We start from the raw sequence: 27,039 nt of genomic DNA, 5'->3' as shown, positions 1-27,039 counted from the left end.
TCATTGGTAAAGATTTTAAAAGATAATTTCTTCTTATTGGCAGGCCGCAAAGCTGGTGAACTCAAACTGCTAGTGGGAGTGTAAACTGGTATGGAATTTCTCAAGGGCATTGGGCAGGTTGTAACAAAATCTTAAAATTGTTTACACCCTTTCACTCCACATTTTCATTTTTATAAATTTCTTCTAAGAAAGTAATTAGAGGTACACGCAAAAATGTGCATTTTAAGGATGTTCACCATAGCATCCTATCCTATCTAATAGTAGACAAACATGGTAATTGACCATACCTTCACTATGCCTCCCATTGGCTAATCAGTGTGATATGCAAATTAGCCACCAACAAAGATGGCAGCTAATTTGCATACTGCAGGCAGGGTGGGACAGTGCCATCCCGCCTGCCCTGCCGCCATCTGGGCCTGTTATCTGCAACTCGGGGTGGCAGGTGTCCTGTGTGCAACCTGACCCGGGGTGGCTGGGGCGGGGCAGCAAAGGCTTGAAGGTGGCTCTGACCAGAGCAGTGAAGGCTTGAAGGTGTCTCTGGCTGGAGCGAAGGCCTGGGTCCCCGGTGCTGGAGGAAAACCGGCGTCAGCAGCCAGGGGAAGGGAAAGCTTATTGCATGAATCTTTTCATGCAACAGGCCTCTAGTAATAATAATAAAAGGCTAATATGCTGTGCATGACAGTGGCGGTGCCCCAATTCCCCAATCGGCCCTGTTCTGAGCCCGACCAGGGGCTGCACCTAGGGATTGGGCCTGGCCTCTGCCACCCGGGAGCGGGCCTAAGCCAGCAGGTCGTTATCTCCCGAGGGGTCCCAGACTGTGAAAGGGCACAAGTTGGGCTGAGGGACAACCTTCCCATCTCCCCTCCCCTGCCAGTGCACAAATTTTTGTGCACTGGGCCTCTAGTCTAATAATAGGCAAACATGGTAATTGACTGTACCTTTGCTATGCCTCCCACTGGCTAATCAGCGCAGTATGCAAATTAACCTCCAACAAATATGGCGGTTAATTTGCATACTGTAGGCAGGTGGGCCTCTGTGTGCCACCTAAGCCCCGCCCCCAGCCGGGACCCCTGTGTGTGACCCTGGGCGGCAGGGCTTGGCAGTGCAATCGGCCCGAGGAAGCCCTATTCTTGCACCTCAACCCCCTGATTGGCCCTGCCCTGTGCGCAACCCAGGGAGGAGGGGCAGGCACCTACGGATCGGGCCTGCCAGCTGCCACCCGGGGAGCGGGCCTAAGCCAGCAGGTGGTTATCTCCCAAGCGGTCCCAGACTGAGAGGGCACAAGTAGGGCTGAGGGACACCCCCCCTCCCGCCAGTGCACAAATTTTTGTGCACCGGGCCCCTAGTTATTTATAATAGAGAAAAATTGGAGGCAGCCCAAAGAAATATCAAACAATAGGAAGTTGGATACATTTTGAAAGAGTATTTTATGTAGCCACTAAAAAACATTTTTAGGACTATTTTGTCTTTGTTTTGGACACTGTTTTGAAAAATAAAAGGAAATGTTTACATTAAGTGAGAAAAGGAGGTTGTCAAATGATATCATTAATTTTGTTTGGAAAAGGTAAAGCTGCCGAGTTTGTGTGTGTATAAAAAGGGCTAGGAATAAATACATCAAATTATTAACGTTTATTTTTGGGTGGTGAGATTACTGGTTCGTTTTTCTTTTTCTTTGTGTACTTCCATATTTACTAAGTTTTCTGCAGTATACGTGTACTCTACAGACAGAAAAATTGTGCCAATATGAAATTAAAAAACAAAATTTAACTGTAAATTTAAAAGATCTTACTGGCTTTATTCAGCAGTTCCTGAATCAGGCAACATCCAATCAAGCAGATTGACGAGAGCTCCAAGGAGCTGTATAAAATGAGAGAATTTTATTAGCAGAAAAGAACGGGAACTCAGAAGTTATATTAGGCAAAACGCAGATTGGATGTCTTGAGATTACTTCCCTTTGGGGGATGACAGTGGGTCTATCAGGCAGATTACCTAACTAGTGCTGATCAGGCAATTCCTGATTGACTGGTTGAAGCTTCCATTTCTGGGACAGCCAAAACTGTAATTAAGTCTCAGTTTGTTGACATGGAGCTTAGCGTAAGTGACTTTATTTTTGGACCTGTTGTCTTGTTTTTATCAATACAAAATAAAAATAATTCAAGCAAAGATGCTTTTGAAAATAAGTCCTTGGTTGTTACGTCCATTCTATTGTTCTCACTACTTTTCCATCAGCACATTCATGTTGTGAGTGTAAATATGTGATTTACTCTAAATATACTGTTTTAAAACAGTAGAGTTACTCTGTCACTGTGAAAGGTAAGTAATGGCTGTAATCTGAGTATCGTAAATTTTCTACTTCTAAACTAAGGGAAGGGAAATAACTTTATTTTTATTTGTTATAGCTCTCAAAATATTGAAAGGGGAAAAGAAAGTAGATGGAATATGACCTTGTTTTCTTGTCCAGCCCAAAGACTTGTTTAAAATGGAAATGAAGCCCTGGGGCTAGGCTTGCTGCTCTCATTGTGTAAGGCCCTTAGGTGCTTAAAGCCTCCATTTCCTCATCCCCAGATGAGGTCATGTTTTATGGATTAAATGAGGATAATGGCCATAAAAGCATTTTAACACTAACTAGAAGGCTTAAGGAAGAATTTTAAGCAGTTTTAATGGTTAACAAATCAGTTTCAAGCAAGAAATTAATGACAGCTTTGTTTTCTTCCTCATTTTTAGGAAATCAGGCGGCACCAAAAACAGCACCCACCTCTACAGGCACTTCCACAGTATTGGTTGCAACAGTAGTCCACGCGTATAGATAGTAAGTAGCTGAGAAGGAATGCTTTCTGAAGTTGGGCTTGGGCTAAACTATCTTTTCTCAATAAGTCTCTGTTCATTGCAAAATGGCTACTTTGCCTTTCCATAGGAAAAGTATCAGTAATGCTTTTTAACTTTCCAGTTTTCCAACTTCTCATAAAACTTTGAGGAGCCATTATCTTGTTTTCTCTCTCGCTCGCTCTCTCTCTCCTGCATATATCTCAACAACTGCCTTTCCAAGTGCTCAAAGAAAGACGCTTCACTAAGATATAAATAGTAGATATTTAAAGAGTAAAGAAATTGTGTTAGAGCTTTTAATTATAAACTGCTCACCTCTGTTCCTTTCTAGAGGTTCAATGACTAGATTTCCCACTTTTACATAGCAGAAAAGAAAGCTGGTTCTGCTTAGTTTAAGGAAGTATTAATACCTGTTGTTTTTGTTTTGCTTCTATAGCACAAATGGTCAATATGTAAAGCAGGGCAAATTTGGTGCTGCAGTCCTGGGAAATCACACAGCCAGAGAGGTGAGATTGCCCCACATCTCATGTATATTTAGGTGTCCCAAACCCTATTCATGAGCTGATTTCCCTCTGGGCTTGCCCAGTGTCTCATGTATCAGAGGATTAAAATGATTGTTTGTGTTGAATGTACATTTTTAACATTAGGTATATAGTAACATTTGTAGTCACATTTTGCTTACAATCGTGCATTAAAACAAATCCAGCCACTCACAATTTTAAGTTTTATTTTTATGATATAGACCTGGCTTAGGAATTTGGAATTTTAGAGCAAACATTTACCAAGGACATCCCTTTGTTAGACAATGAGCAACACTTAGTATATAATATGTCCTTGTGCCTGCATTAATGACTAGTGTTTATCCTTTGAAAATTTGATGAGATGGATCACCAGTCATAGAGTAAAATATTGGTTTGGGTCAAAAGAAGATGTGGCCCAGTCAGTGTGGCTCAGTGGCTGAGTATTGACCTATGAACCAGGAAGTCACAGTTCAATTCCCAGTAAGAGCACATGCCCAGGTTGTGGGCTTGATTTCCAGTAGGGGGCGTGCAGGAGGCAGCTTTTCAATTATTCTTTCTCATTATTGATGTTTCTCTCTCTCCTTTTCCCTTCCTCTCTCTGAAATTAATTTTTAAAAAAGAAGAAGAGGATGTGGCTAGAAGACCTGACACTGGTTTACTTTTGTGGGTTGTATCTAACTTGAAATTCTGCTCCAGAAGGTTTTGAACATTGTTGAAATAAGCATAAGAAATTACCGAATTTCAGAGGTCCAGAGAACATGGCTTCTATACTCCTCAGAGACTCTGAGACACAGAGAGATAAGATGACCTGTCCAGGGTAACTAATATAATAGACAACACTCATTTGTTTTAAAAACAGACAAACAAAAAACTTAATTATGGAAATTTGGAAACATAATAGTGGAACTAGAATAATGAACCCCTAGAGCCCATTATTAGGCTCTAACAGTTATTAATCTTATTTTACCTTAAACCTAACCAGTCTTCATTCTTCCCCCCTCAAATTATTTTGAGTAAATTTCCAGCATACAATTTTAGCTGTAAATTTTTTAGTACGTATCTCTGAAAGAAGGGGATTTTTAAAAATGTAACCATTATGCTACTATCACACTTAAAAAAAAACCCACAATAATTTTTTGATGTTCATTCACTAGAAACTAGTATTCAAATTTCCCTGGTTGTTTCTTTTTTCTTTTTCCTTTTTTTTAATAGTTTGTTTTAATTGGGATCTAATAAGGTTTATATATTGCGCTTGGTTATTGTATCCCTGAAATCTGTTTCATTTTCCCATCTGGAGGTAAACAAACTCTGGTTGTTCCTTATTTTGTTATGTTAGCAGCCACAATGGTTATTATTTAGATCTATTGATTTGTTAACGGTTTTCATTTGGATTATGAAAATCTGGTATTGGGATTTTACCCCCCTTCCTTACTAGATAGGATATAGTACTGTGGCAGATAACATTCCTACTGTAACAATTATAAAAAAGGAGATAAATTGCAAAAACTACATTTTAAAATTCATTAGAGAGCTGTGGAAATGATGAGGACTAGATGAACTAAAATTTCAGAGAGGGAAGAGTCAATTAATTGAGTGTTTCCTTCTCTTGAGATTTTGGCTGATGCCTCAGAGTAGAATGAACATTAGGTATGGCTCAAGCACTGAGACTGCTGGGGGCAAAAGACATTGGAATAAACTAGAGGAACTCCAAATGCAAGATTTATTTTTTTTCCCCCGTAGGACATTGCTGAGTTCTGGGATAGTGTGGAAGTCCAGGGGCTATGCCAGAAAGGCCAAGGGAAACTTCTATAATCTTATGGTGCAGAGGAGATAAAGTCCTATTACAAGATGGGAACCTGTAGCAAGCATCTGACAGCCTTCCTCTCAATACATTTGCTAGATTTTTAATTTTGTGGGGAGGAGGCTAAAGAACTCAGCTCAGAATTGCTGATGGGCAGAATGTTCAGGACCGAGAAGTCAGAGACCCTCCAGGCTTTCAATCAAAAGCCTAGGAAGATAGTGCTTGAGAATAGGTGTATCCCCATGGAGTGACTCTAATCTATGATCCTTCCCTAACCAGCTTAATCTGTAATTGGTTTGCATTGAGCGATCAGCTCTTCACTATCTGCCTAACATAGGAAAAGGAAAGACCTTTCTCACGTAAAATTGTATATGAACCTTCATAGCCTCACCCTCCCCTCTGGGGTTGAGTTTTAATCATTTGTTTAACTGTGGTTTTATGTGTGTGTGTGTTTGTTTTTTATAGCAAAGGTGGAAATTTATTGAGAAACAAGCACAGACTCCCACCTGGGGAGAGGGAGAGAGTCCCATAGCACAGACTCCCACGTGGGGAGGGGGAAAGTGTCCCTGTGCATTTTTATAATCTTCACATGACATGCTATTATTTTTCAGGACTCATTGTAAAGAACACATAAGACACGGTTTCTTCACCACCTTAGCCTCTTATAATTAGACAGTATCTATCAAAATTGTAAATATACATATCTTCGTATTCCATTTCTAAGTTTTATCCTTCAGATATATATGTATTATGTGTGTGAATAGTAAATATATATATATATATATATATGAAATTGGCCATTTTACCATTTAAGCATATAACTCAATGGCATTAATTACATTCACAATATTGAGCAGCCATCGCCATTAACCATTTCTACTTTTTCATCACCCCAAACAGAAAATCTGTAATCATTTAGCAACAACTCCCCATTCCTCCTTCCCTTGTCCCCTGGTGACCTTAATCTGTGTATGAATTTGCCTATTCTAGATATTTTACATAAGGGAATCATACGATATTTGTCCTTTTGTGTCTGGCTTATTTCACTTAGCATAATGTTTTCAAGCTTCATCCATGTTGTAGCATGTATCAGAACTTCATTCTTTTTTTGTGGCTGAATAATATTCCATTGTCTGTATATAACATATTTTGTTTATCCATTCATCAGTTGATGGACATTTGGTTGTTTCCACCTTTTGGCTATTATAAATAATGGTGCAGTGAACATTGGTGTACAAGTATACGTTTAAGTCTCTGTTTCCGGTTTTTTTGGTATATACTAGAAGTGAAATTGCTATGTCATAAGATAATTCTATACAGTGGGGCCTTGACTTACGAGTGTCCCGACTAACGAGTTTTTCGAGATACGAGCTGTCTCTGCCGATTTTTTGCTTTGAGTTGCGAGCTAAAATTCAGGTTACGAGCCAGCTTCAGGTACCCCACCGCTAGTTGGCGCAGCGAACGTCACAGTGAACGCCACAACATCAGCCCAGCATCACGTGTCTCACTTGTTCACTTTTGATTTGTCATACGAGTAATTTGAATTATGAGCTCCGTCACGGAACGAATTAAACTCATAAGTCAAGGCCCCACTGTATTTAGCTTTTTGAGGAACTGCCAGACTGTTTCCATAGCAGCTGTACCATTTTATATTCCTAATAGAGGCCAGTTGCACGAAATTCATGCAAGAGTAGGCCTTCCTTCGCCTGGATGCCGGCACTGGCTTCCCTCTGGCACCTGAGACCCGGGCTTCCCTCCAGCCACTGGCAGGCACCGGGACCCAGGCTTTCCTCCAGCTGCCAGTAGGCACCTGGGACCAGGGCTTCCCTCGCAGCCCTGGCTTCGTCTGGAAGGTCGTCCAGAAGGATGCCTGGTCTAATTAGCATATTACGCTTTTACTATTATAGATAAGCAATATATGGGTTCCAGTTTCTTCACTACCTTGCCAACATCTCATTATTTTTTCTGTTGTTTTTTTTTATGTACATTTTAGTAGGTGTGAAGTGGTTTGATTTGCATTTACCTTATGACTGATGACTATTAATTATCCTTTCATGTACCTGTTGGCCATTTGTTTATCTCTTAGTCACCCATCTAGAAATGAAAACACCAACAAAATAAAGACATTGCAATTACAGTTAAAGAGTAAGGCCAAAATAAAAAGAGATTAAAATGGGTAGTGAGAAGATACAATTTAAAATCCAAGCATTAAGGGATTAACTGAGTTTTGTACCTGTATGAAACACACCCCCTGACATTTTACTGCTAATTTTTGTATTGTCTTTTAACTTCTGTTCTCTGTATTTTTTTCTGCTTATCTTTGCTTGAATACAGTATAGGATTCTTCTTTATATCAGTCAACAACAGCCAGTTACTGTTGCCAAGATTCATCTGAGCTTTGAACTAATGGTAAGACTTCCCATATTAGAATCATTAACTTCCTTGGGATCCTATATAATAAAACCCTAATATGCAAATCGACCGAACAGCAGAACGACTGGTTGCTAGATGCACAATGACCATCAGGGGACAGACATTCAATGCAGGAGCACTGCAGAGGGAGCACTGCTCAGCCAGAAGCCAGGCTCACGGCTGATGGCTGGCGGGTGCAGTGGCAGTGGTGGGAGCCTCTCCCGCCGCCACAGCAGTGCTAAGGACCTCTCAGGGGATGTCTGACTGCCGTGTTAGGCTCTCTCCCTGCAGAGAGGGCCTAAGTCGGCAGTTGGACATCCCCCGAGGGGTCCTGGATTGCGAGAGGGAGCAGGCTGGGCTGAGGGACCCCTCCCCTTTTCCCCCCTCCCACCCCCCCAATGCACTAATATCGTGCACTGGGTTTCTAGTAGGTTTATAAGAGAAATTGGTCTGTGCATACCTGGTGGAAATTAGATCTGCTCCTTCAGCCCAGAGTGTCTGACTGGATATCTTAACAGAGCATCTTGGAAAGGACTCCTGGCTGCCTTCTGGGAATGTAGACTGAGGGATGATATGTGGAAGGTGGGAGGGAAGAAGAGAGTTCCCTGATATCTCTCTTTGGGTCCACTTTAGTCACAGCCCTTCTATCTGAGTTTAGGCAGTCAGATTTATCTTCTGTGCTGTCTGGTTGAGTTATGCCAACATTTCTCCTTTCCCCAGGTTCGGCCCAATAACTATAGCACCTTTTATGATGATCAGAGACAAAACTGGTCCATCATGTTTGAGTCAGAAAAGGCTGCTGTAGAGTTTAATAAACAGGTAATACCATCTTATTCTTTCTGTGAAAAGCCAAACACTAATATGAATTTCATTTGATTTGAGGAATATAAATGGAAAACCCATAACCTGCTAATACTTTGTTAGTGGACCAGCATTAAAAAAACACTAAATTTGTCACTTGAGCTTATTGTAGTTCAGGGAAATAATAGGAATACTTAATTCAAATTGCTTAAAAATGAGACTTTAAAAGAAAAAACAGTAAGTGTTGTAAACTTAGTTCTTTATAAAACATTTCTACACCTAGCCAGTTTGGCTCAGTGAGTAGAGTGTTGGCCTGTGGACTAAAAGGTCTCAGGTTTGGTTCTGATCGAGGGCATGTACCTTGGTTATAAGGGGACTAAGGGAGTTAGGGTCCTGGCCAGGGTTGTGGTCTCTACAGATTGGTATTAGGGTAGGGAGTAGTTGAACAAGGCATCTGGTCTTGATGTCAGCCATGGCATTGCTTCACCTGGCTTCGCTGCTTTTCTGGAGCTGAAACACAACTGAGCTTAGATGTTATCTTTAGTTTCATTAAAACTCTGGTCAATAGACCCGAGGCTTTGTTCCTAAGATTGTTTGCTGCTGACCAGAGCCTCGTTGTGTTGAGGGCTTAATGATTAAGGAAGCGGATGTGTAAGGGAAAATGAGGTGATTCAAGGTGCTGGATGAGGCCAGTGTGAATCAAAAGCAAAGAAAGGAGATAGCTCCTATTAAAGAAACGACATTTCTGCATGGTTACTGTGTCTTTAAAAATGCTTTCAGTGTATTTTTTCAGAAGCTCCCTTTTTTGCCTACATTCCCAAACACTGAAGCAATAAATCAGTATGGTAACGATAGCTAACATTTATGTGTACTCACTGTTACTTTCCAGGCCCTGTGCCTAGTCCTCTGCTTGTGTTAGTTCAGTCTTCATAACTACCCTAGGAGATATGCAAAGTTTTTGTCTCCATTTTACAAAAACCCTATGAAATAAGGTTCACAGAGGTTAAGTTATTCGGCCAAGATCACAAGTTAATAAGTGGTTTATTAACTCAGATCTGTGCTCAGACTGTCTGACTGTAAAGCCATACTCTTAGACACTTCAATTCCTGGCAACATTACTGACTGTGGAATGGTTTACTTCTAAACATGTAATCTGATTTGTTAGTGGACGCCATGATGTGGAAAAGAGCATTAGCAAAAATGGAGTACTTAACTGAGCTTAAATTAAGTTTATGCTGTTTCAATTTTGTCTCACAGGTGTGCATTGCCAAGTGCAACAGCACCTCTTCCTTGGATGCGGTGCTCTCACAGGACCTCATTGTAACAGAGGGCCCTGCTGTGGAAGTTGGAGATTCTTTGGAAGTGGCCTATACCAGCTGGCTCTTTCAGAATCATGCTCTGGGCCAGGTAAGAAAATGTCCCCTGGAAGTCTTTTTGTAATTTAAACAACAGGAGGGCTGTTCAGATGTAAGGTAGTATTACTGTGAATGGCTGCTGTTGGCAAATAGAAATGGTTTAGGAGCCCTGCTTTAATTCCTACTGTTGCTTTTGGGGCATAGGCATGAAATGTTAATCTATAAAATCTGCTCAGTGAGTGCCACTCATTACTTCTACTTAGAGAAAATGGAAACCAGTTTCCCAAGTATTATTTTTGGTAGTTATTCACATGTATGTCTTATCCTCCTATATCAGTGTTAAACTTTATATTCTTAGGGGATTAGGTCTTAACACTTACTTTTAGACCTTTCAGTTGTTTCTGTCTTTCTTATAGTACATACTATAAATAGGTTGGACTTGTTGTCTTTTACTACTTTTAAGCCATCAAAAGCTTATGGTATGGTATGATAGAAAGAACTTTAGACTGTGAGGAAAAAAGTAGATTCAAGTCTCAATTTTATCGTAATGTAACCTTGCTAAGTCATTTAAACTCAAACTGTTTTTTTCCTCCCATTGGTGGATGGAAGTTAGAGGTTAGTGACAGGATTGGTATCAGCATCAGATGAGATAATTTATTTTAAAATTCTTTATAGATGAAAAATGCTTTTAATAGATGAAGTTACCTTTTTTTCTAAACCTGGAAAATCAGTGCCTAGAGATATTCTGTGTGGTAATATCCTTTAGCCATGATGTGGTCCCATCTTTTCAGCTCTCTTAGGAATTAATTTCCAGTATATTTGACATTCCCTATTCTAGAAATACTGTGCCTGGGTATGTTTAGTCAGTTGCATATCATAATGATTATTATTTTTTAAATTGTCTCACCTCGTTTATCATTTACTTTGATCAAATTGCAGGTTTTTGACTCCACTGCTAACAAAGATAAGCTGCTTCGCCTGAAATTAGGATCAGGGAAAGTCATCAAGGTAAAGGCTTATCCGTGTTCTTACATGGTTGTATCAGTTGCAGTAGGTTTAATTTAGGTTAAGTGATGGAAATTTCTACCTAGATATCTTCTGAGAGTTTGGAAAAGCTTGGGTAAAAAGAGGGGGACCTCGCCGAAACCGGTTTGGCTCCGTGGATGGAGCGTCGGCCTGCGGACTGAAGGGTCCCAGGTTCGATTCCGGTCAAGGGCATGTACCTGGGTTGCAGGCACATCCCCAGTAGGAGATGTGCGGGAGGCAGCTGATCGATGTTTCTCTCTCATCGATGTTTCTAACTCTCTATCCCTCTCCCTTCCTCTCTGTAAAAAATCAATAAAATATATTAAAAAAAAAAAAAGAGGGGGACCTCGACTGGTGTGGCTCAGTGGTTGACCGTCAACCTCTGAACCACCAGAGGTCATGGTTTGATTCTTGGCCAGGGCACAAGGTTATTTTGGAGATTATGAGCTTATTTTGGAGATTAAACAACATAATGCAAGTGAGTCACTTGCCAGAGTGTATGGAAAAATATGTTTAATAAATAATTACTTTTATTTATCTTTTAATGCATCCTATTCCAATTTCTCTCATCATCTGAGATAAGTATATTTCATCCATCTCTGGATATGCCAGCTTTTTAGAAGCAGTGTTCTAGATATTCTTATAACCAATGGGGAGGTGGGACATTAGTTGAATTTGAGCTCTCCTGAGGTCCAGACCTAAAAGTGTGGATGAGTGAAAATTGATGATCCTATACGTAATTTTTTCTTTCGAGGAGATTTGTGTCTGATGAGCTTTTCCCCTCTTCTGTTTCTTAAAGGGCTGGGAGGATGGAATGCTGGGCATGAAAAAAGGAGGGAGGCGGTTGCTTATTATCCCTCCAACCTGTGCTGTTGGCTCTGAAGGGGTAATAGGATGGACTCCATCAACGGATTCAGTCCTGGTATTTGAGGTGGAGATTAGGCGGGTGAGTGAATTTGTGCTATGCTGTGCTGATGAGTCATCTTTGCTGGTTAAAAAAATGAGTAAATATGTTTGGGAAAACCAGATTCTGAAGATTTGTATCCTTCCTGGCTTTCTATTCAGAGTCTAGGAGAGGTCGTGACTGAGCAAATTACTTCTCTATACTAACCTTTTTATTTTGTCCTTAAAATAGTGATTTCTACCTAAAGTGCATACTTTTTGACTTAGTAATTCCATGGCTACAAATTTGTCTTATCAATTTATTCTCATAAGTATGTAAAGGTCTCTATAGTTGAGAGGTATATGAAAATAGATATATAGTTTCCTCCTTCTGCCATATTGTTTGTAATAGTGAAAAACTGGAAACAACAAAGTGTCCATTATTAAGAGACTGGTTATGTTTTTCTTTCAGAGAGTGGACTTTTATGTAGCTCTTAAAGAATATCCAAAATCTATTGTTAAAGAAAGAAGTTACAAAATAGTATGGAGAGTATGGTCGTGTGTGTGTGTGTGTGTGTGTGTGTGTGTGTGTGTGTGTGTGTGTGTATCCATCTACTTTATTAACAACTTAACTCTTAATGATTTTTCTCTCTGGAAAACAATTTTCTAGAACTGCTATTAAACAGTAAGATAATTTTTTTTAAAAAGGAATGATTCTATGTGATTTTCTCTGGAGAATGGAAATGGAGTTCAGAAAGTTTTACTTTTTTACATTCTACCCTTTTGTACCATTTAAAATTTTTGTCATGAATTTATAATTTTTGTTATGGAATTTGTAACAAATTATCGTTAATTAAATTAGCACTACTCTCTTCCTCCCAAGGTGGGGAAAAGACCTTTGTTTGCTTTACACTGTGATTGTTAGGTCCAAATGTGATTATGTCTGTGACCATAAACTATAAAGTACAACAAATAAATATTATGATCATCTTTATTGTAGCCATATTCCTGCTACCACTGAGAAAGAATATGCTTTTCTTCTCAAGGACTCTTCCCTAACTGGACACTGTTTTCTCCGGGGGCCATTTCTGCGCTCTTCCACTGACAGGCTTCCAGCTGCCTTTTCCTCAGCTGCTAATAGTCTCTCAGTTTTCCTTTGAGTTTGAGGAAATCATGGCTGGTAATAGATAACAAACCAATTTGTATCCATCAAGACTGGCATTTTGTAAACATAAAAATAATTATTTTTTACCAGTAATCTAATAATTTCAAATTGACATGCTTATTAAATTGTCAAGACTGAATCAGAATGATTATGCCCTGTGTGACAAAAGTGTTGAAAAGGATTTATATACTCTGTGTAGAGTATAAAGTAGGTGCTCACCCTTGCTGGTGTGAAATTTAATGGTATATATCAGAAGTCTTAAAAATTAGCATACCTTTTTCCATACATGTACAAAAAGTACTTGTATCAGTGTGAACTAATAAAATCTTGGTTTTCTATAAAAAAAATTTAGCATACCTTGCCCTGGCCAGTGTGGTTCAGTGGTAGGGCATCTACCCACTCACCTAAAGATGAGGGGTTCAATTCCTGGTCAAGGGCAAGTTCCTGGATTGTAGGTTTGATCCCGGCCCCAGTCGTGGTGCATGGGGAAGGCAACCCACCGATGTCTCTCACATCAATGTTTCTCTCCCTCCTCTCCTCTTCTCTTCCCGTCCTCCTGCTCCTCTTCCCTCCCTCCCTTACACTCTCTAAAAATCAATGGAAAAAATATCTTCAGGTGAGGATTAACAATACAAACAAAAAAATTAGCATACCTTTTAACCAACAGTTTAACTTCTGGGAATTTATGCTTTGGAAGTACAGGTTGTCCCCAAAACATGTATACACACTTTAACAACGGACAGCTCACTTTTGAAAATGAAATGTATTTTAATAAGCTCAACCTTTATAATTATTCAAAGTGTATGTATATTTTGGGGGGTACACCCTATATTTAAGTTATATGCAAATATATAGATATAAAGCTATTCATAGAAGTATTGTTTGTGATAGAAAAAATTGGAAATAACTTGAGTGTCCAACAGCTAGGAATTGGTGAAATATATTTTGTAATACCATAGATATTTATGATTTCCCAGCATTCTTTGGAGATTTTTTTTTGTACATAATAGTAGTTAAGGGCATGACCCTTGAAGTTAGACATACTCTTCAGTAGTTAAAACTAATGTTGTAGATCATTAATTTAGTAACATGGAAATAGGTTAATATATCCGTGAGTAAAGCAGATTGCAAAACAGTATGGCCCCATTTTTGTAAAAACACACATACCCCCCCCCCCCCCCACACACACACACACACGCACATAGATAAATGTGAAATACTACATCTAAAATTCTAACAATGTTATTGCTTAGTGGTTGGATTATAGATGATTCTTGTCCCCCCTTCCCCCTTTTTGGCTTATCTACATTTTCTGCTTTGTCTGCAATGAATAGATTATGACTTGTGTAATGAAGAATAAGTAAAATGCAAGGAGGATGGAGGGGAAGGGGTGCCTTTTTGGTGACCTGTTTCACCTGTGGGTTCTTTCCTTAGGTGAAGTTTGCCAGAGATTCCGGCTCTGACGGGCAGAGTGTTAGTTCCCGGGATTCTGCCGCCCCTTCTCCCATACCTGGTGCTGACAGCCTACCTGCTGATCCTGTTGTGTCACCACCCACATCGGTGCCTTTCAAGTCAGGGTCAGATACTGGATTTGTATTAAGCTCTATTTGTGCATAAAAATTATTCTTAGAGAGGTTTAGAAATAGGGGTATAGTTGAAAACTAAAAAAAACCCCAAAATTTAAATAACTTAAAAATGTGATGAGGAAAATGGGAAGATACTTGCATCATGTTTTTCTGACAAAGGATTAATATTCATGGTCTGTAAAAGCACTAACTCAGATATTTAAGAATGCCTGCTAAACCCTGGAATAAAATTGGTTAAAAGGCATAATCACAAAGTACATATTGAAGGGAAAAAAATGTAAATAAGCATTTGGATAGAAAATTATTCATCTTCACTAGCTTTCAGAGCTTAAGCAAACTAAAGAGTTAAATTTTTGTTTTACAGCTATTAAATTGGTAAACATTTTCAAAAACAATTTGTTTATCAGTATAATTTGGACTTGTGATTATGGATTTTGTTTTCATCTCAGGATATGTTCTACTTGCTTTCAGGGAGCCAACTCTTCGTATCAAATCTAATTCCCTCAGTGAACAGCTAACAGTGAGTATATGAATCTGTCTTCCCTCACCCCCAATTTGCTGAAAAGTTTTCATGTATGGGTAAGGATAAAAAAAAAGTTGAGAACTGTAGATGTAGCTGGAAATTAATGGTTAATTTATTCATTTCCCCTTACTTCTGCATAGACAGACTTGGGTTCAAATCTTTATTCTTATAATCATGTGGCCTCCAGAAAGTTATCTAGCTTCTCTGATCCTCAGCTTTTTTATTATTAAAATGCAAATAATTCTCACAGCCTCCTTATAGAGTTCTTGTAATGATTAGAGACATGTTTGTAAAACACTAAGCTCAGAGCCTATTTATTTATTTATTTTTAAAAATATATTTTATTGATTTTTTACAGAGAGGAAGGGAGAGGGATAGAGAGTCAGAAACATCGATGAGAGAGAAGGATCGATCAGCTGCCTCCTGCACATCCCCCACTGGGGATGTGCCTGCAACTAAGGTACATGCCCTTGACCGGAATCGAACCTAGGACCCTTCAGTCCCCAGGCGGACGCTCTATCCAGTGAGCTAAACCGGTCAGGGCGTCAGAGCCTATTTATAGTATGTCTTCAATAATCTCCCAAGAGATTTTTCTGAGGTTTACATGAAATAATGCCTATGGAGTTTCAGTATTATATCTGGCATATTGTAAAAGTGCATAACATTAGCTTACTATTTTTTTATTTTATTGATTTTCCACAGAGAGGAAGGGAGAGGGACAGAGAGCCAGAAACATCGATCAGCTGCCTCCCGCACACCCCCCACTGGGGACGTGCCCACAACCAAGGCACATGCCCCCGAACGGAATCGAACCCGGGACCCCTCAGTCCGCAGGCCGACGCTCCATCCACTGAGCCAAACCGGTTTGGGCACATTAGCTTACTATTATTGTAATTACTACATGTTGTAATTACACTACATGTCTACATATTTTCATTCTCAGAGGAATTCTGTCCTAATTCACCAGCTAGTTGACTTTGAACAGGACATTGGCCTCTGTGTTTCCCCAAATGTAAGATAAGATCAACACACTGTTATAGTAAAATTTGGATTTGAATATCTTGAAGGAGGATGTACACTGGTTTGCTGCCGTCCTGCCTGGTTTGTGATGGCATCTGAGTTTGCTACATGTGGATGAGATGATAACTAAAGTACTTCAAGTTCTAAAGTTCTGTGACCTTCACCTACCATATTTGGAAACGATGATTATGTGGAGTGAAATTGATAAGTGATTTCTCTCTAACCCTAGTTTACTTGTTTATGTTCAGCCCAAAGCAGAAATTATTAAGCAAATAATTGATCTGATATGTGTAAAAAGTGATTTCCTAAACCCAGAAGGTAAAGCCAAAGAATCAGAAGAAAACTGAACAACAATTATACTTTTAGATTTTTAAACAATCACAAAAAATTGCTCAGTATTGGAATATATATTTTATTGATTTTTTTACAGAGAGGAAGGGAGAGGGACAGAGAGTTAGAAACATCGATGAGAGAGAAACATCGATCAGCTGCCTCCTGCACACCACCCACTGGGGATGTGCCCGCAACCAAGGTACATGCCCTTGACTGGAATTGAACCTGGTACCCTTCAGTCTGCAGGCCGACGCTCTATCCACTGAGCCAAACCGGCCAGGGCTACATTTAAATTCTTATGTTTTGTTTTGAATAGGTAATTATATTCAAATAGTATAGTTAGCAAAACAATATAACAAGATATACATTGAGAAGACTCATTCCCACCCCTACCCCCATCTCACTACTCATTCCGTCTCACCCCTCTTAGGTAACTGCTTTTATTAGTTTCTTATATATTCTTTCAGTTTTTCTTTATGCAGATGCAAACAAATTTGAATGTGTTTATTTCTCTCCCTTTCACAAAAATAGCATACTATCTATTATCTACCTTGCTTTTTACATATTATAATATATGTAATGATATCTTCCTATATTAGTGTATACAAAGTTTTCTCATTCTTATTTTGTCTCTAGATCATAGTGTTCTATTGTATGGAGTCTTCTCTTGACAGATCCAACATTTTTTTATTATGCATATCCATCAGTTAAGGAAAAAATGAGCACATACTCTCAGTCCATGTCTATTTACAGATTATATAATAAAGTTCTGTCAATCCTTGTAAACAGGTTTATTGTCTTGTTACTGTAGCTTTAAAATAATTTAAAAATAGAGGTTATGATAATTTTTCTGTGATCAATAGATCACCTTATGTACTCTCCACTGAAGGCTGTACTTTGGACCAGTTAATGCTTCTAGCACAGGGGCTAGTGTGTAGTCAGGGTTACTACACTAGTATGTAATATGTAGTTAGTGCCAAGTCATAGTTAAATGAACCCAAATTTAGAACAAAGAGCTCCTGTTTCCTTCTCTCCCCACATCTCTTCTAAATATCTATCTACTGAATTTTCCCCAGACTTTTGAGAGGGTGCAATAATCTAATGTGCCTCCTTCCTTTAATCTGTACTTTATTTTTCATCTGTAAAATGAGAATAATTATGCCTGGTGGGGAGACTTGATTGAAATGAAGTAATACATATGAAACCACTTTGTCTAATCCAAACATATAGGGAATTATTTTTACTGTTATTATTATGTATGACCCTTGTATGTTTCTAGGCCAGAAAATGTTCTCATTTTCTAGAAGAGATGGTTTCAAATAGATATGTCAGGGGGACTTGTTGAGTATGATACAAGAGCCAAAGACATAGAGTTAACTGAAGGTAATGAACCTTGATAACAGTGATTTTTATGACTTTCCTGTCTTTATAGAATCCTGATATAGTCAAGGCCAAGTTGATCTCTCGGATGGCTAAAATGGGCCAGCCCATGCTGCCCATCTTTCCACCACAGCTGGATTCCAATGATTCAGAAATTGAAGTATGTTCCCCTGACTATATTAGAATGACTAGTGCAGAAGTTGCTATCATCTGTTCCTTTGGTTGAAATTAGCTGCTTTTTCTGCCTCTAGCCCAGAATCATTATTTAGAGAGTTTGTATTCAAAATGAAACAGATTGTTATCGGTACATGTGTTTATATTATGATAGCAGTTCCTCTGAGAAATGGAAGCAATTTCATACATCTGCCACAAGAACTGAGCATTTTAAGTAGGTAATTTAGCTTTCCATTGGAAACTCTATTGCCAGTAAAAATCACTCTGTAGGCGTCATGATGCCCAACTCATGAAAGATGCTCAACTTGTATTTGTTGATTGAATGTTCGGGCCCTCTTGGGAAATGGTGGTCTTCCCACTGATGTTATCTATACTAAAGATAACACTGTTGTGTCTTTTGGCATTGTATGTGGTGTGATTTTTTTTGAAGTTCAAGAATTTTATTGCAATCAAATCAGTTTGTTTCCTTTATGATCAGAAAGCTTTCCCAATCATATGTGTTTTTAAGAAATATTTATTATTTTACATTAGATCTAAAATTTTAATCCATCTTAAAATTGTATGATATGAAATAACTTAATTTTAATTTAATTCTTTTCTCATTGGTTGGTTCTTTATTGAGGGGACCATCCTTTTTTAATTGAAATGCTTACTAGAGATTGACTTTTTTATTTTTTGATGTAAAACATAGAAAAGATCATATTCCTAAGAAAAATTTTCCAAAATAGCTTTATTTTTTATAACTTTGTTTTATCTTTTCGGAAAAGTGATAAGTAGATTTAACACTTAAAAGAGAGATTTCTGTTGTTATAGGATTGATTTTTATCTGGTCTCTGGAAATGAAATTTGGACTGGATCATATTCTTATTAAAAATTTCAAGTGTTACTTACTCATTATAGAATAATTTGAATTATAAAGAAAAAAGAAACATATTTGATAAAAAGGGCATTCTTCTATATATATTGCTGTATAACCTGATTTTTTAACTTAGTGTCATGTCATAAACACTTACGTTAATATCAATAATATAAATAAGGTAAATAAATAAACCAAAGCATTATTATCTTTAAAGGCAACCCAGTGCTCTATTATATTCATTTATCATAATTCCGTTCGTTCTGTTGTTAGACATTTAGGTTAATTTAGAGCTATAGAGATGTAAAAGTGAGATGCTTTTCCAGAAATGCTTGATATGTTTCTGAGTATGTCAGGAACAAGAGGAAGTATCAAAGTAAAAGAGTGAGGTTTCAGCCCTTGTGTAGCAAAGCAGATCACAGTCACTATACATTGTGCCTCAGGTTTTTCTTTTCCTTCTCTAAATAAGGAAGATGTTTGTAAGATACCTTTGTTTAGAGTTACAGTAGAGAACAACAGTGCTTTGACTTTTATGAAAGGAAAGAATGGGGGAAAACACTCTAAAAGTATATTCTCCCCAAAACATTATGGTAATGAGATGCAATGAAACCTGATCTGTTTTCATTGGGTACCTGCAGGTCTAGGGAGAATATGTAGCAGGAAAGAAGAGGCTGGCTTATTCCCTGGGTTTCCTTGCAAGAGACCCCTCTTCTGTGGGAACAGATAGGTCAGGCTTAAGGTTACTGCTGTTTTGGTAAATGAAATGTTCTGGAGAGCAGTCAGTTTAGTTGCTTCAAATAATAAAACTTAAGCAACTTAGAATGTGTGAAGAAATTATTTTTAATTATTTGATAAGATTTACAGGGAGAGGGATTTTACTCTATTACATAATACATTGCTTTCTCCCCACAACCCACACCCCGAACTCTTGCCTCCCTGCTTGCTTTTCCTTCCTCTTCTGTGTTGTAAGCAGGGTTAGGGTGGATAGCCAACCTTGGTCTTCAGCTAAGGACTCATACATAATAACGAAAACGCTGGTGCCTGTTTCAGGAAGTGAATGCTCTGCGAGGAGCTGGGCAGCCCATGCCGCCTCCATCCATTCAGCCCTCTCTTCAGCCTGCGCAGCCAGTGCTACCACAGGTCACCACACACGGTAAGGAAGCTCTGTGACTCTGGCCTTGAATTGGGTCGGCACCAAAGTTATCATCACTGTTCTTTATATTGTTAGGCTGCATCGTTTCAGTACTGAGACCTGGACTAGAATGTCAAACTTGTCAGTTCATCCCCGAGTAGGGCATTTTCAGACCTGGTGGTGTATTGAGTCTGCTTCCTGTGTTGCATTGAGAGTTTTGGAATTATGCACTCAGCTACTGAGATATCTCCCTCTGTGGAATTCTGCGCTTCCTGTCAGCTGACGGGATTGTCCGTTTGAGTCAAATGCCCCTGAGAACACCCACTTTCGTTCCACTAGCCCCATGGTCGGCAAACTGCGGCTCGCGAGCCACATGCGGCTCTTTGGCCCGTTGAGTGTGGCTCTTCCACAAAATACCACGTGCGGGCGCACGTACAGTGTGATTGAAACTTCATGGTCCATGCGCAAAAGTCGGTTTTCGGCCTGGGCGAGTCTTTTTTGAAGAAGTACTGTTGATATTTGGCTCTGTTGACTAATTAATGAGTTTGCCGACCACTGCACTAGCCCGTAGCTGAGACTCCAGTAGAATTGGTTTTAAAAGATTAGGTGAGGAAAGTGGTCAAGGCTGAAGCCCGAAGGTTTGTAAGGTGCTACTTTGGACTCACACAAGCAAGGGTGGGTAATGGTGAAAACTTCTTGCTTTATCTTAGCACCTCAGCCGTCTGTTTCTGGACTCCAAGCACCCTCTGCTGCCTTAATGCAGGTTGCACCTCTCGATTCCCACTCCTCAGCTGTATCTGGAAATCCCCAGTCCTTTCAGGTAATAACATTTAAAAACCATGTCATTTATATTCTGTAATTTATAATGGTCCAGTCAGTCTTTTTTGTTCTTCCTGCACAGTTCATACAATAGCAGCTCTCTACAATCAGATTATAGTTTTTCCCCTTCCTGAACCACCACTTTTTCATCCCTAAACCAGTCAAAGGATTACGTGCCTTATGGGGTTGTTTTAAAGATTAAGTGCAAGAACAGACAAAGCATCTGGTTCGAAGCCTGGCACACAGTCAAGGCCCAATCCATGATTGTTTCCTTTTCACACATGCCTAGCAGAGAGATACACGTCTCCTGTATTCTTTTCTTTCAGACAGCGGATAGGCTGAGATTCTGTACTGTACTCAGCACACCCACTTTTGTCCCACTAGCCCATAGCTGAGACTCTAGTAGAATTGGTTTTAAAAGATTAAGTGAGGAAAGTGAGGATATTGTGTTTATCCCTACTGGCCAAAGTCAGCACAGTAATTGTAGGTTGAGGGTGGAGGTTGCAGAGAAAGTTCAGCTATACTCTGGTGTCCAACTAAAAGTGACTCCTTAACGTAGGTTTTTTCTGTTTTTACAGAAGGCAGTGGCAGCAGCCTGTCTGCCTCTGCTGACTGTTTGCCAGGATAGTGGATGCTTTCTTCTACTCCTGTACCTTTGATGGATGAGACATACTCCCAATGATAAAAGGGGTTCACTTCCTTGGTGATTCTTTTTTTTTTTAAATATATTTTATTGATTTTTCACAGAGCAGAAGGGAGAGGGATAGAGAGTTAGAAACATCGATGAGAGAGAAACATTGATAAGCTGCCTCCTGCACACTCCCCACTGGGGATGTGCCCGCACCCAAGGTACATGCCCTTGACCTTCCTCGAACCTGGGACCTTTCAGTCCAAAGGCCGATGCTCTACCCACCGAGCCAAAGCGGTCAGGGCTCCTTGGTGATTCTTAATGGAGGGGTGGAGTGATGGTGGACAAGGTGTATCAGAATTGAAAAAGTCCCACTTGCTTTCTCTCCACTCCCTGATGGAGAATTATCATTCCAAAGACTAATATTTTTTAATATATAATTAACAGGTAGTTATATATCTGAAGTTATATAAGCTTAATTTCTTTAATTCAAAGAACAGTAACTATCATCATCAAAATGACAGCTGCTGTTTGTTGAGCATTTCCTATCTGCCGGGCACTTAACTTATTAGCTGTTAGGAACACTACCTATGCATCACTACATTTCGTCCACACAACGACCCTAAGAAGTGGTGTTACTATTTTCATTTTATATTTGAGGTGACTGAAGCTCAGAGGAAAACAGAGCTTTTGGTTACACAGATAAGCAGAAGGTAGCAGGAGAGAGGCATCATTTGGAACCTGGTGCATTTAGTTTGGCATCTCAGTGAACAACTCTCCTTTTACCTCAATGGAAACTAAGCAGAGTTGTCTTAGTTTTAACATTTCTTAAACCCAGGCCTGCTGGCTGAGATATGAATTCCTACTTAATCAGATCGTATCACCAGAGGACTGAGGAGTGACCTGACACCCTTCCCTCCCTTTCTAGGTAGGACTTCAGTGACCCGGTTACAAAGCTAATGCTCCTGCTGCAGTTCTTAATACCAGACCCCCATCTCATCCATCTCCAGCTTCAATAAGTTGGAATCTCCTTCTAGCTTGTCCACTTGATTCTATCAAAGATAAATTAAGCGAAAAAGAAAGGCACAGATGTTTGTAAACCAGCTGTAACTTGGCATTTTCTCAGCCCTATGCAGGTATGCCAGCCTATGGTTATCCCCAGGCACCAACTGTCACCTCCCAGCTGCAGCCCGTTCGACCCTTGTACCCAGCACCACTCTCTCAGCCTCCCCATTTTCAAGGTAGGTAGTTTCCCATCATATTTTGCTGTGCTCTTCTTCCTCCCATCCGGTTTTCATGTTTACTCCAATAGATCTCTGCCCTATTTTTCTTACCTTTTTAAAAATAGCTTTCTCGAGGTATCATTTAGAGACCATGCCATTCACTCATTTAAAGTGTATAATTCAATGATTTTTTTAAGTAAATTTACAGAGTTGTGCAACTATCACCACAATCCAATTTTAGAACATTTCCATCATCCCCCCCCCCCCAAAAAAAAACCCCTCATCTCACTTTCTGGGTTTTGTTTCTTGCATTTTTTCCCCAGCCCTTTTTAAATTCCTCTGTCAGTATGGCTCTGTAGAATTTATTAAAAATAGCAAAACATTGGAGGAAATTGGGAGAGAGCACGATGGCTGTTTGTGGATGTTCAGTATCTCAGGTGAAAGCTGATCTGTTAAAATTTTTAAATTATGAAAATAATATACTTTTATTAAAAGTCCAAATAACACAAATGTGAAGAGTACAGTCCTCCATCATTAAAACACCCTGACTATAGGAAACTGTTTTTAACAGTTACTTACGTAACTTTTCAGGTATCTTGTATGCATGTACAAGTGTGGTTGTCTAGTGTATAAAACAAAATAAAATGTAAACAGCTGGGATAGTGTTCTACCTTCTTGCTCTGAAGCTTGTCTTTTGCGTAATGATCATCTTTGCTATTAGGATAGTGGTTGGAAGAACAAGTATATCCTACAACATAATTTATGGGTTTCCTGGATGCAACCTTTGTCTAGAACAGCCATGGGCAAACTACGGCCCGCGGGCCGGATCCGGCCCGTTTGAAATGAATAAAACTAAAAAAAAAAAAGACCGTACCCTTTTATGTAATGATGTTTACTCCTACTTTGCTGACCATAAATAACTGAGTTTTAAATTTTTTGCCTCGTAGGCTCCACGAGCATATAAAATCCCAATAAATGCACGTATTTCCGGTAATGTTGTTGTCCAATCGTTCCTCAAAATTCGGCGGCCTTCTTCTTCTGTGCACTTTTTTAAAAATTTCCCCCCCAAGCAGTCAAAATGACTGCTTTCAGGCAATATAGGTATAACACACACACACACACACACACACACACACACATATATATATATACCGGAAATGAAGGAGGGGGAGGTAACTACAATTATTAATAAACGCATTTATATGTTGTATAAAAAGTCACAAAATTCTAAGAAATTCTGTCATTATATACATCATTGTTTTTCTAATTGAAATTAAAAAGCAGTCAAAATGACTTCCTTGGGCAATCTAGTGTTAAGAACCCATTGTGGTCCTCGAGTCAAAAAGTTTGCCCACCTCTGGTCTAGAAACCCTGTCCCTTCTCCATCCAAGAAATCATGAAATCTGTCATCTCTTCTATATAGTTACCATCCCTCCCTCCTCTCCTTCAAGAGACATGATTGTGTCTGTGTGTCACCAAATAGCTAATCCTGCTTTTCTCTGTGGTCCTTTTGTACATTCTGTTGTAATGATCTGTTTACATGAGAGTCTCTGCCCACCAGACTGTGAGCTTGCCTGGAGTAGGAACCATGTTTTATCAATTGTTGTATCCCTGGTACCTGGCACGCAATTGGATGAATGGAGAAACAATCTGAGCTGCTAGTGCTACTGCAGACGGAAGTGAGCCTCGAACTGCCCTTGGACCACCTACTTGTGCTGTATCCCCTGGTGCATTTTGCAGGAGCATAACCTGGTTATTGTTAGCAGCCTTTTGGGTCTGTCTGCTCTACATCTTCTCCTGAAGTTCAGTACAGGATTTTCTGGTGTTTAGAAATGTTTCTTTCTTTCCTCTGCTGATGGCTTTTCCTCATACAATGTCCTCTACTCCAGTTTCGTAAGTTTCTTTTTTACTTCTTTCTGTTTAGGATCTGGTGACATGGCTTCATTTCTCATGACTGAAGCCCGACAGCATAACACTGAAATTCGAATGGCAGTCAGCAAAGTGGCTGATAAAATGGATCACCTCATGACCAAGGTGCCTGTCAGGTCGGGACTATGTTGGAAATGGATACAAGCAGGGGTACCCATAGGGAGCAACCAGGGCTGTAGGTAAACTCTTTCTTGGTTTCCTGTGTTCATAGTAGTTATTTCCCTAGAGGATAGTTTTTATTTTGGGATCCAGTTAGCAAAAGAAAGCTCTAGTTTATATTAGAGATTGTCTCAGAAACTCATTAGCCCCCTCAAAAAGGGGTTCTATCTTGGGTATGTTATATTTCTCCACTTAAAATTTTCTCACAAAGTCGTTCTGGCACCCCAAGGTTGAAGAGCTACAGAAGCATAGTGCTGGCAATTCCTTGCTCATTCCTAGCATGTCAGTTACAATGGAAACAAGAATGATCATGAGCAACATCCAGCGAATTATTCAGGTAAGGTGATCAGGAACAGAGCATAGCCTGGAGTCTTGCCCTGTTCTCTCCCAAGACTTACTACCCTTTAAAACCTCCACTCTGGAAATGGAGAGCGTGTGATAAATGCCACACCGAGGTGGGAAATTCTGGAAAATCCATTACGGCTTAATTCCAAGTGACATCACTATATAGTCAGGAGGAAACATTTCTCTTTGAGCATATTTCAGAATTTTGCTTTATTTTATAGCCATTTATATGTTTAATCTATTGGCCATAGTGATTTGTATTCCTCAGGTATAAGTTGTTTTAAGTATTTTATAAGTTTTTTACCTCAAAATATGTAACGTTGCTGTCCAAGTTGATTCCTTTTATCTGGCACTTTTCTCTTAAAAACTTAAGATATACATCATACATTTTGAATCCAGGAAAATGAAAGATTGAAGCAAGAGATCCTTGAAAAGAGCAGCCGGATAGAAGAACAGAATGACAAGATCAGTGAACTAATTGAACGAAATCAGAGGTAATGACAGGTACGGGGCACTAGCTAGGATGGACAAAAGGGATTAATTTGTAAATGCCCAGGTTAAATAAACATATCTGTTTAGGGCAATTTATCTGTATTTCTCCTACGTCTGTTTCCTGCCTGTCATGTGAATTATTGCTTGTTTCCTGAGAGGCGTTTCAGTAGAAAGAGCTCAGTAGGCTGTGATGTGAGGCAGACCTGTGCTTGAATCCCAGCTCTGCTCTTCGTTACCTGCTTTAGGTATTGTGTTTATTCCTACTGACCCTACTTTCCATAAAAGTGATGCTAATACTTAGAAAACTGGTATCAACAGTTCCTTCTTTGTGTAGGTTGAATCTGTTTAATCAACCAGAACCTCACTGATTTCCAAGCATTTTGTAATTTTTCTAGATCCTTTTGAAGATTAGAGGGTAGGTCAGGGATCCATGTCATGGCATATAGTGTTTCACTTAAAAAAAAAGCATTCTCTCATATTTTTCTTCGTGTCTCTTGTCTCTCACATGGAAGGGGAGCAGGGAGGGGCTTTCTTTTCTTCCCTCTTGCAGCCTTCTTACTCCAGTCTCTTTTGCCTTCTCATCCCCTTCACCACAACACACACCCTTCCAATTTCTCTTCTCTTCATTATACAAATTCAAAGCAGTTCACCTCCAGCCCAGGTTCCGACTCCAAACTTGATTGCAGCTCTCAGGGAAAGAAAAAGCTTTTATATTGTTCATGAAGGTAGAGAGCAATGTTGTGAGGACTGATGTGTGTTACACCTGGAATATATTTGATGCTTGCTAAATGTTTTCTTTTTCCCTATTTATTTCATAGGTATGTTGAGCAGAGTAACCTGATGATGGAGAAGAGGAACAACTCACTTCAAACAGCCACAGAAAACACACAGGCAAGGGTATTGCATGCTGAACAAGAGAAGGTAAAGTCACTGGGGAGAGAAAAGCCCAGATCAGGATGTGTAGAGCTCGGGAGTGGTCCTGTGTACGTAATTACCAATCTGCTTTTCAACAGAATTTTTGCTCTCTTTGGGAAGAGAACTAGAAATCTTCCAATAGATTTTAATATGTCCATCATCCAGATATCTGTTCATATACTTTGCAATAAGTTGACACAGAAACAATCATTGATCTTAGTAATTTATCGATTATTCAGCTTATTACAAACTAAATTTATTCTGTTGATAAGAAAGTAGACAACTGTAAAAATGCATGGAAAGTATAAGAACAGTAATGGTAGTAGCAGTATGATAGTGCAGGGGAGATGGTTCAACCCATAACTACATTGCTGTCCAGAAAGCAAGAGTAGTCATGAGAAGAGCAACCACTTGCTGCCTTCCCTGTTAGCTCATTTCTAATTTTTATAGGAGCACATCAGTTCAGGTGAGATTAAGGTGGTATTTGTCACTTGTTTTTACCATTCCTATTTATTGACATTCTTTTAATCATAATTTTCTTTATCACTCTTAATACACAGAATATCATTAGAGGGTTTTCCAGATTAGATTTTTATTTTATTTTATGTATTTTATTGATTTTTTACAGAGAGGAAGGGAGAGGGATAGAAACATCGATGAGAGAGAAACATCGATCAGCTGCTTCCTGCACATCTCCCACTGGGGATGTGCCCGCAACCCAGGTACATGCCCTTGACCG

General features: G+C 39.3%; 1 protein-coding gene across 4 annotated transcripts in view; it reads left to right on the top strand.

Annotated features, from left to right (window-relative positions):
• Positions 1-27,039, top strand: part of FKBP15 (FK506 binding protein 15) — a 53,073-nt gene that overhangs the window by 14,029 nt on the left and 12,005 nt on the right. For 2 of the 4 annotated variants that reach the window (XM_015568788.1, XM_015568785.1), the window contains exons 3-19: positions 2,725-2,809; positions 3,260-3,329; positions 7,480-7,554; positions 8,278-8,376; positions 9,616-9,765; positions 10,653-10,721; positions 11,539-11,685; positions 14,221-14,363; positions 14,844-14,901; positions 17,681-17,788; positions 19,709-19,811; positions 20,501-20,610; positions 22,364-22,478; positions 24,385-24,494; positions 24,778-24,885; positions 25,293-25,387; positions 26,204-26,306. In XM_015568788.1, the coding sequence (XP_015424274.1) occupies positions 2,725-2,809; positions 3,260-3,329; positions 7,480-7,554; positions 8,278-8,376; positions 9,616-9,765; positions 10,653-10,721; positions 11,539-11,685; positions 14,221-14,363; positions 14,844-14,901; positions 17,681-17,788; positions 19,709-19,811; positions 20,501-20,610; positions 22,364-22,478; positions 24,385-24,494; positions 24,778-24,885; positions 25,293-25,387; positions 26,204-26,306 (1,748 nt within the window). The remainder of the gene's footprint in view (positions 1-2,724; positions 2,810-3,259; positions 3,330-7,479; positions 7,555-8,277; positions 8,377-9,615; positions 9,766-10,652; positions 10,722-11,538; positions 11,686-14,220; positions 14,364-14,843; positions 14,902-17,680; positions 17,789-19,708; positions 19,812-20,500; positions 20,611-22,363; positions 22,479-24,384; positions 24,495-24,777; positions 24,886-25,292; positions 25,388-26,203; positions 26,307-27,039) is intronic. The other 2 variants (XM_015568787.1, XM_015568786.1) reach the window with 2 other exon arrangements.

This window comes from Myotis davidii, unplaced genomic scaffold, assembly GCF_000327345.1.
Source record: "Myotis davidii unplaced genomic scaffold, ASM32734v1 scaffold64, whole genome shotgun sequence".
Classification (NCBI taxonomy): domain Eukaryota; kingdom Metazoa; phylum Chordata; class Mammalia; order Chiroptera; family Vespertilionidae; genus Myotis; species Myotis davidii.
The sequence above is the reverse complement of the archived record's forward strand: the minus strand, read 5'-3'. Positions and strand labels throughout refer to the sequence as shown.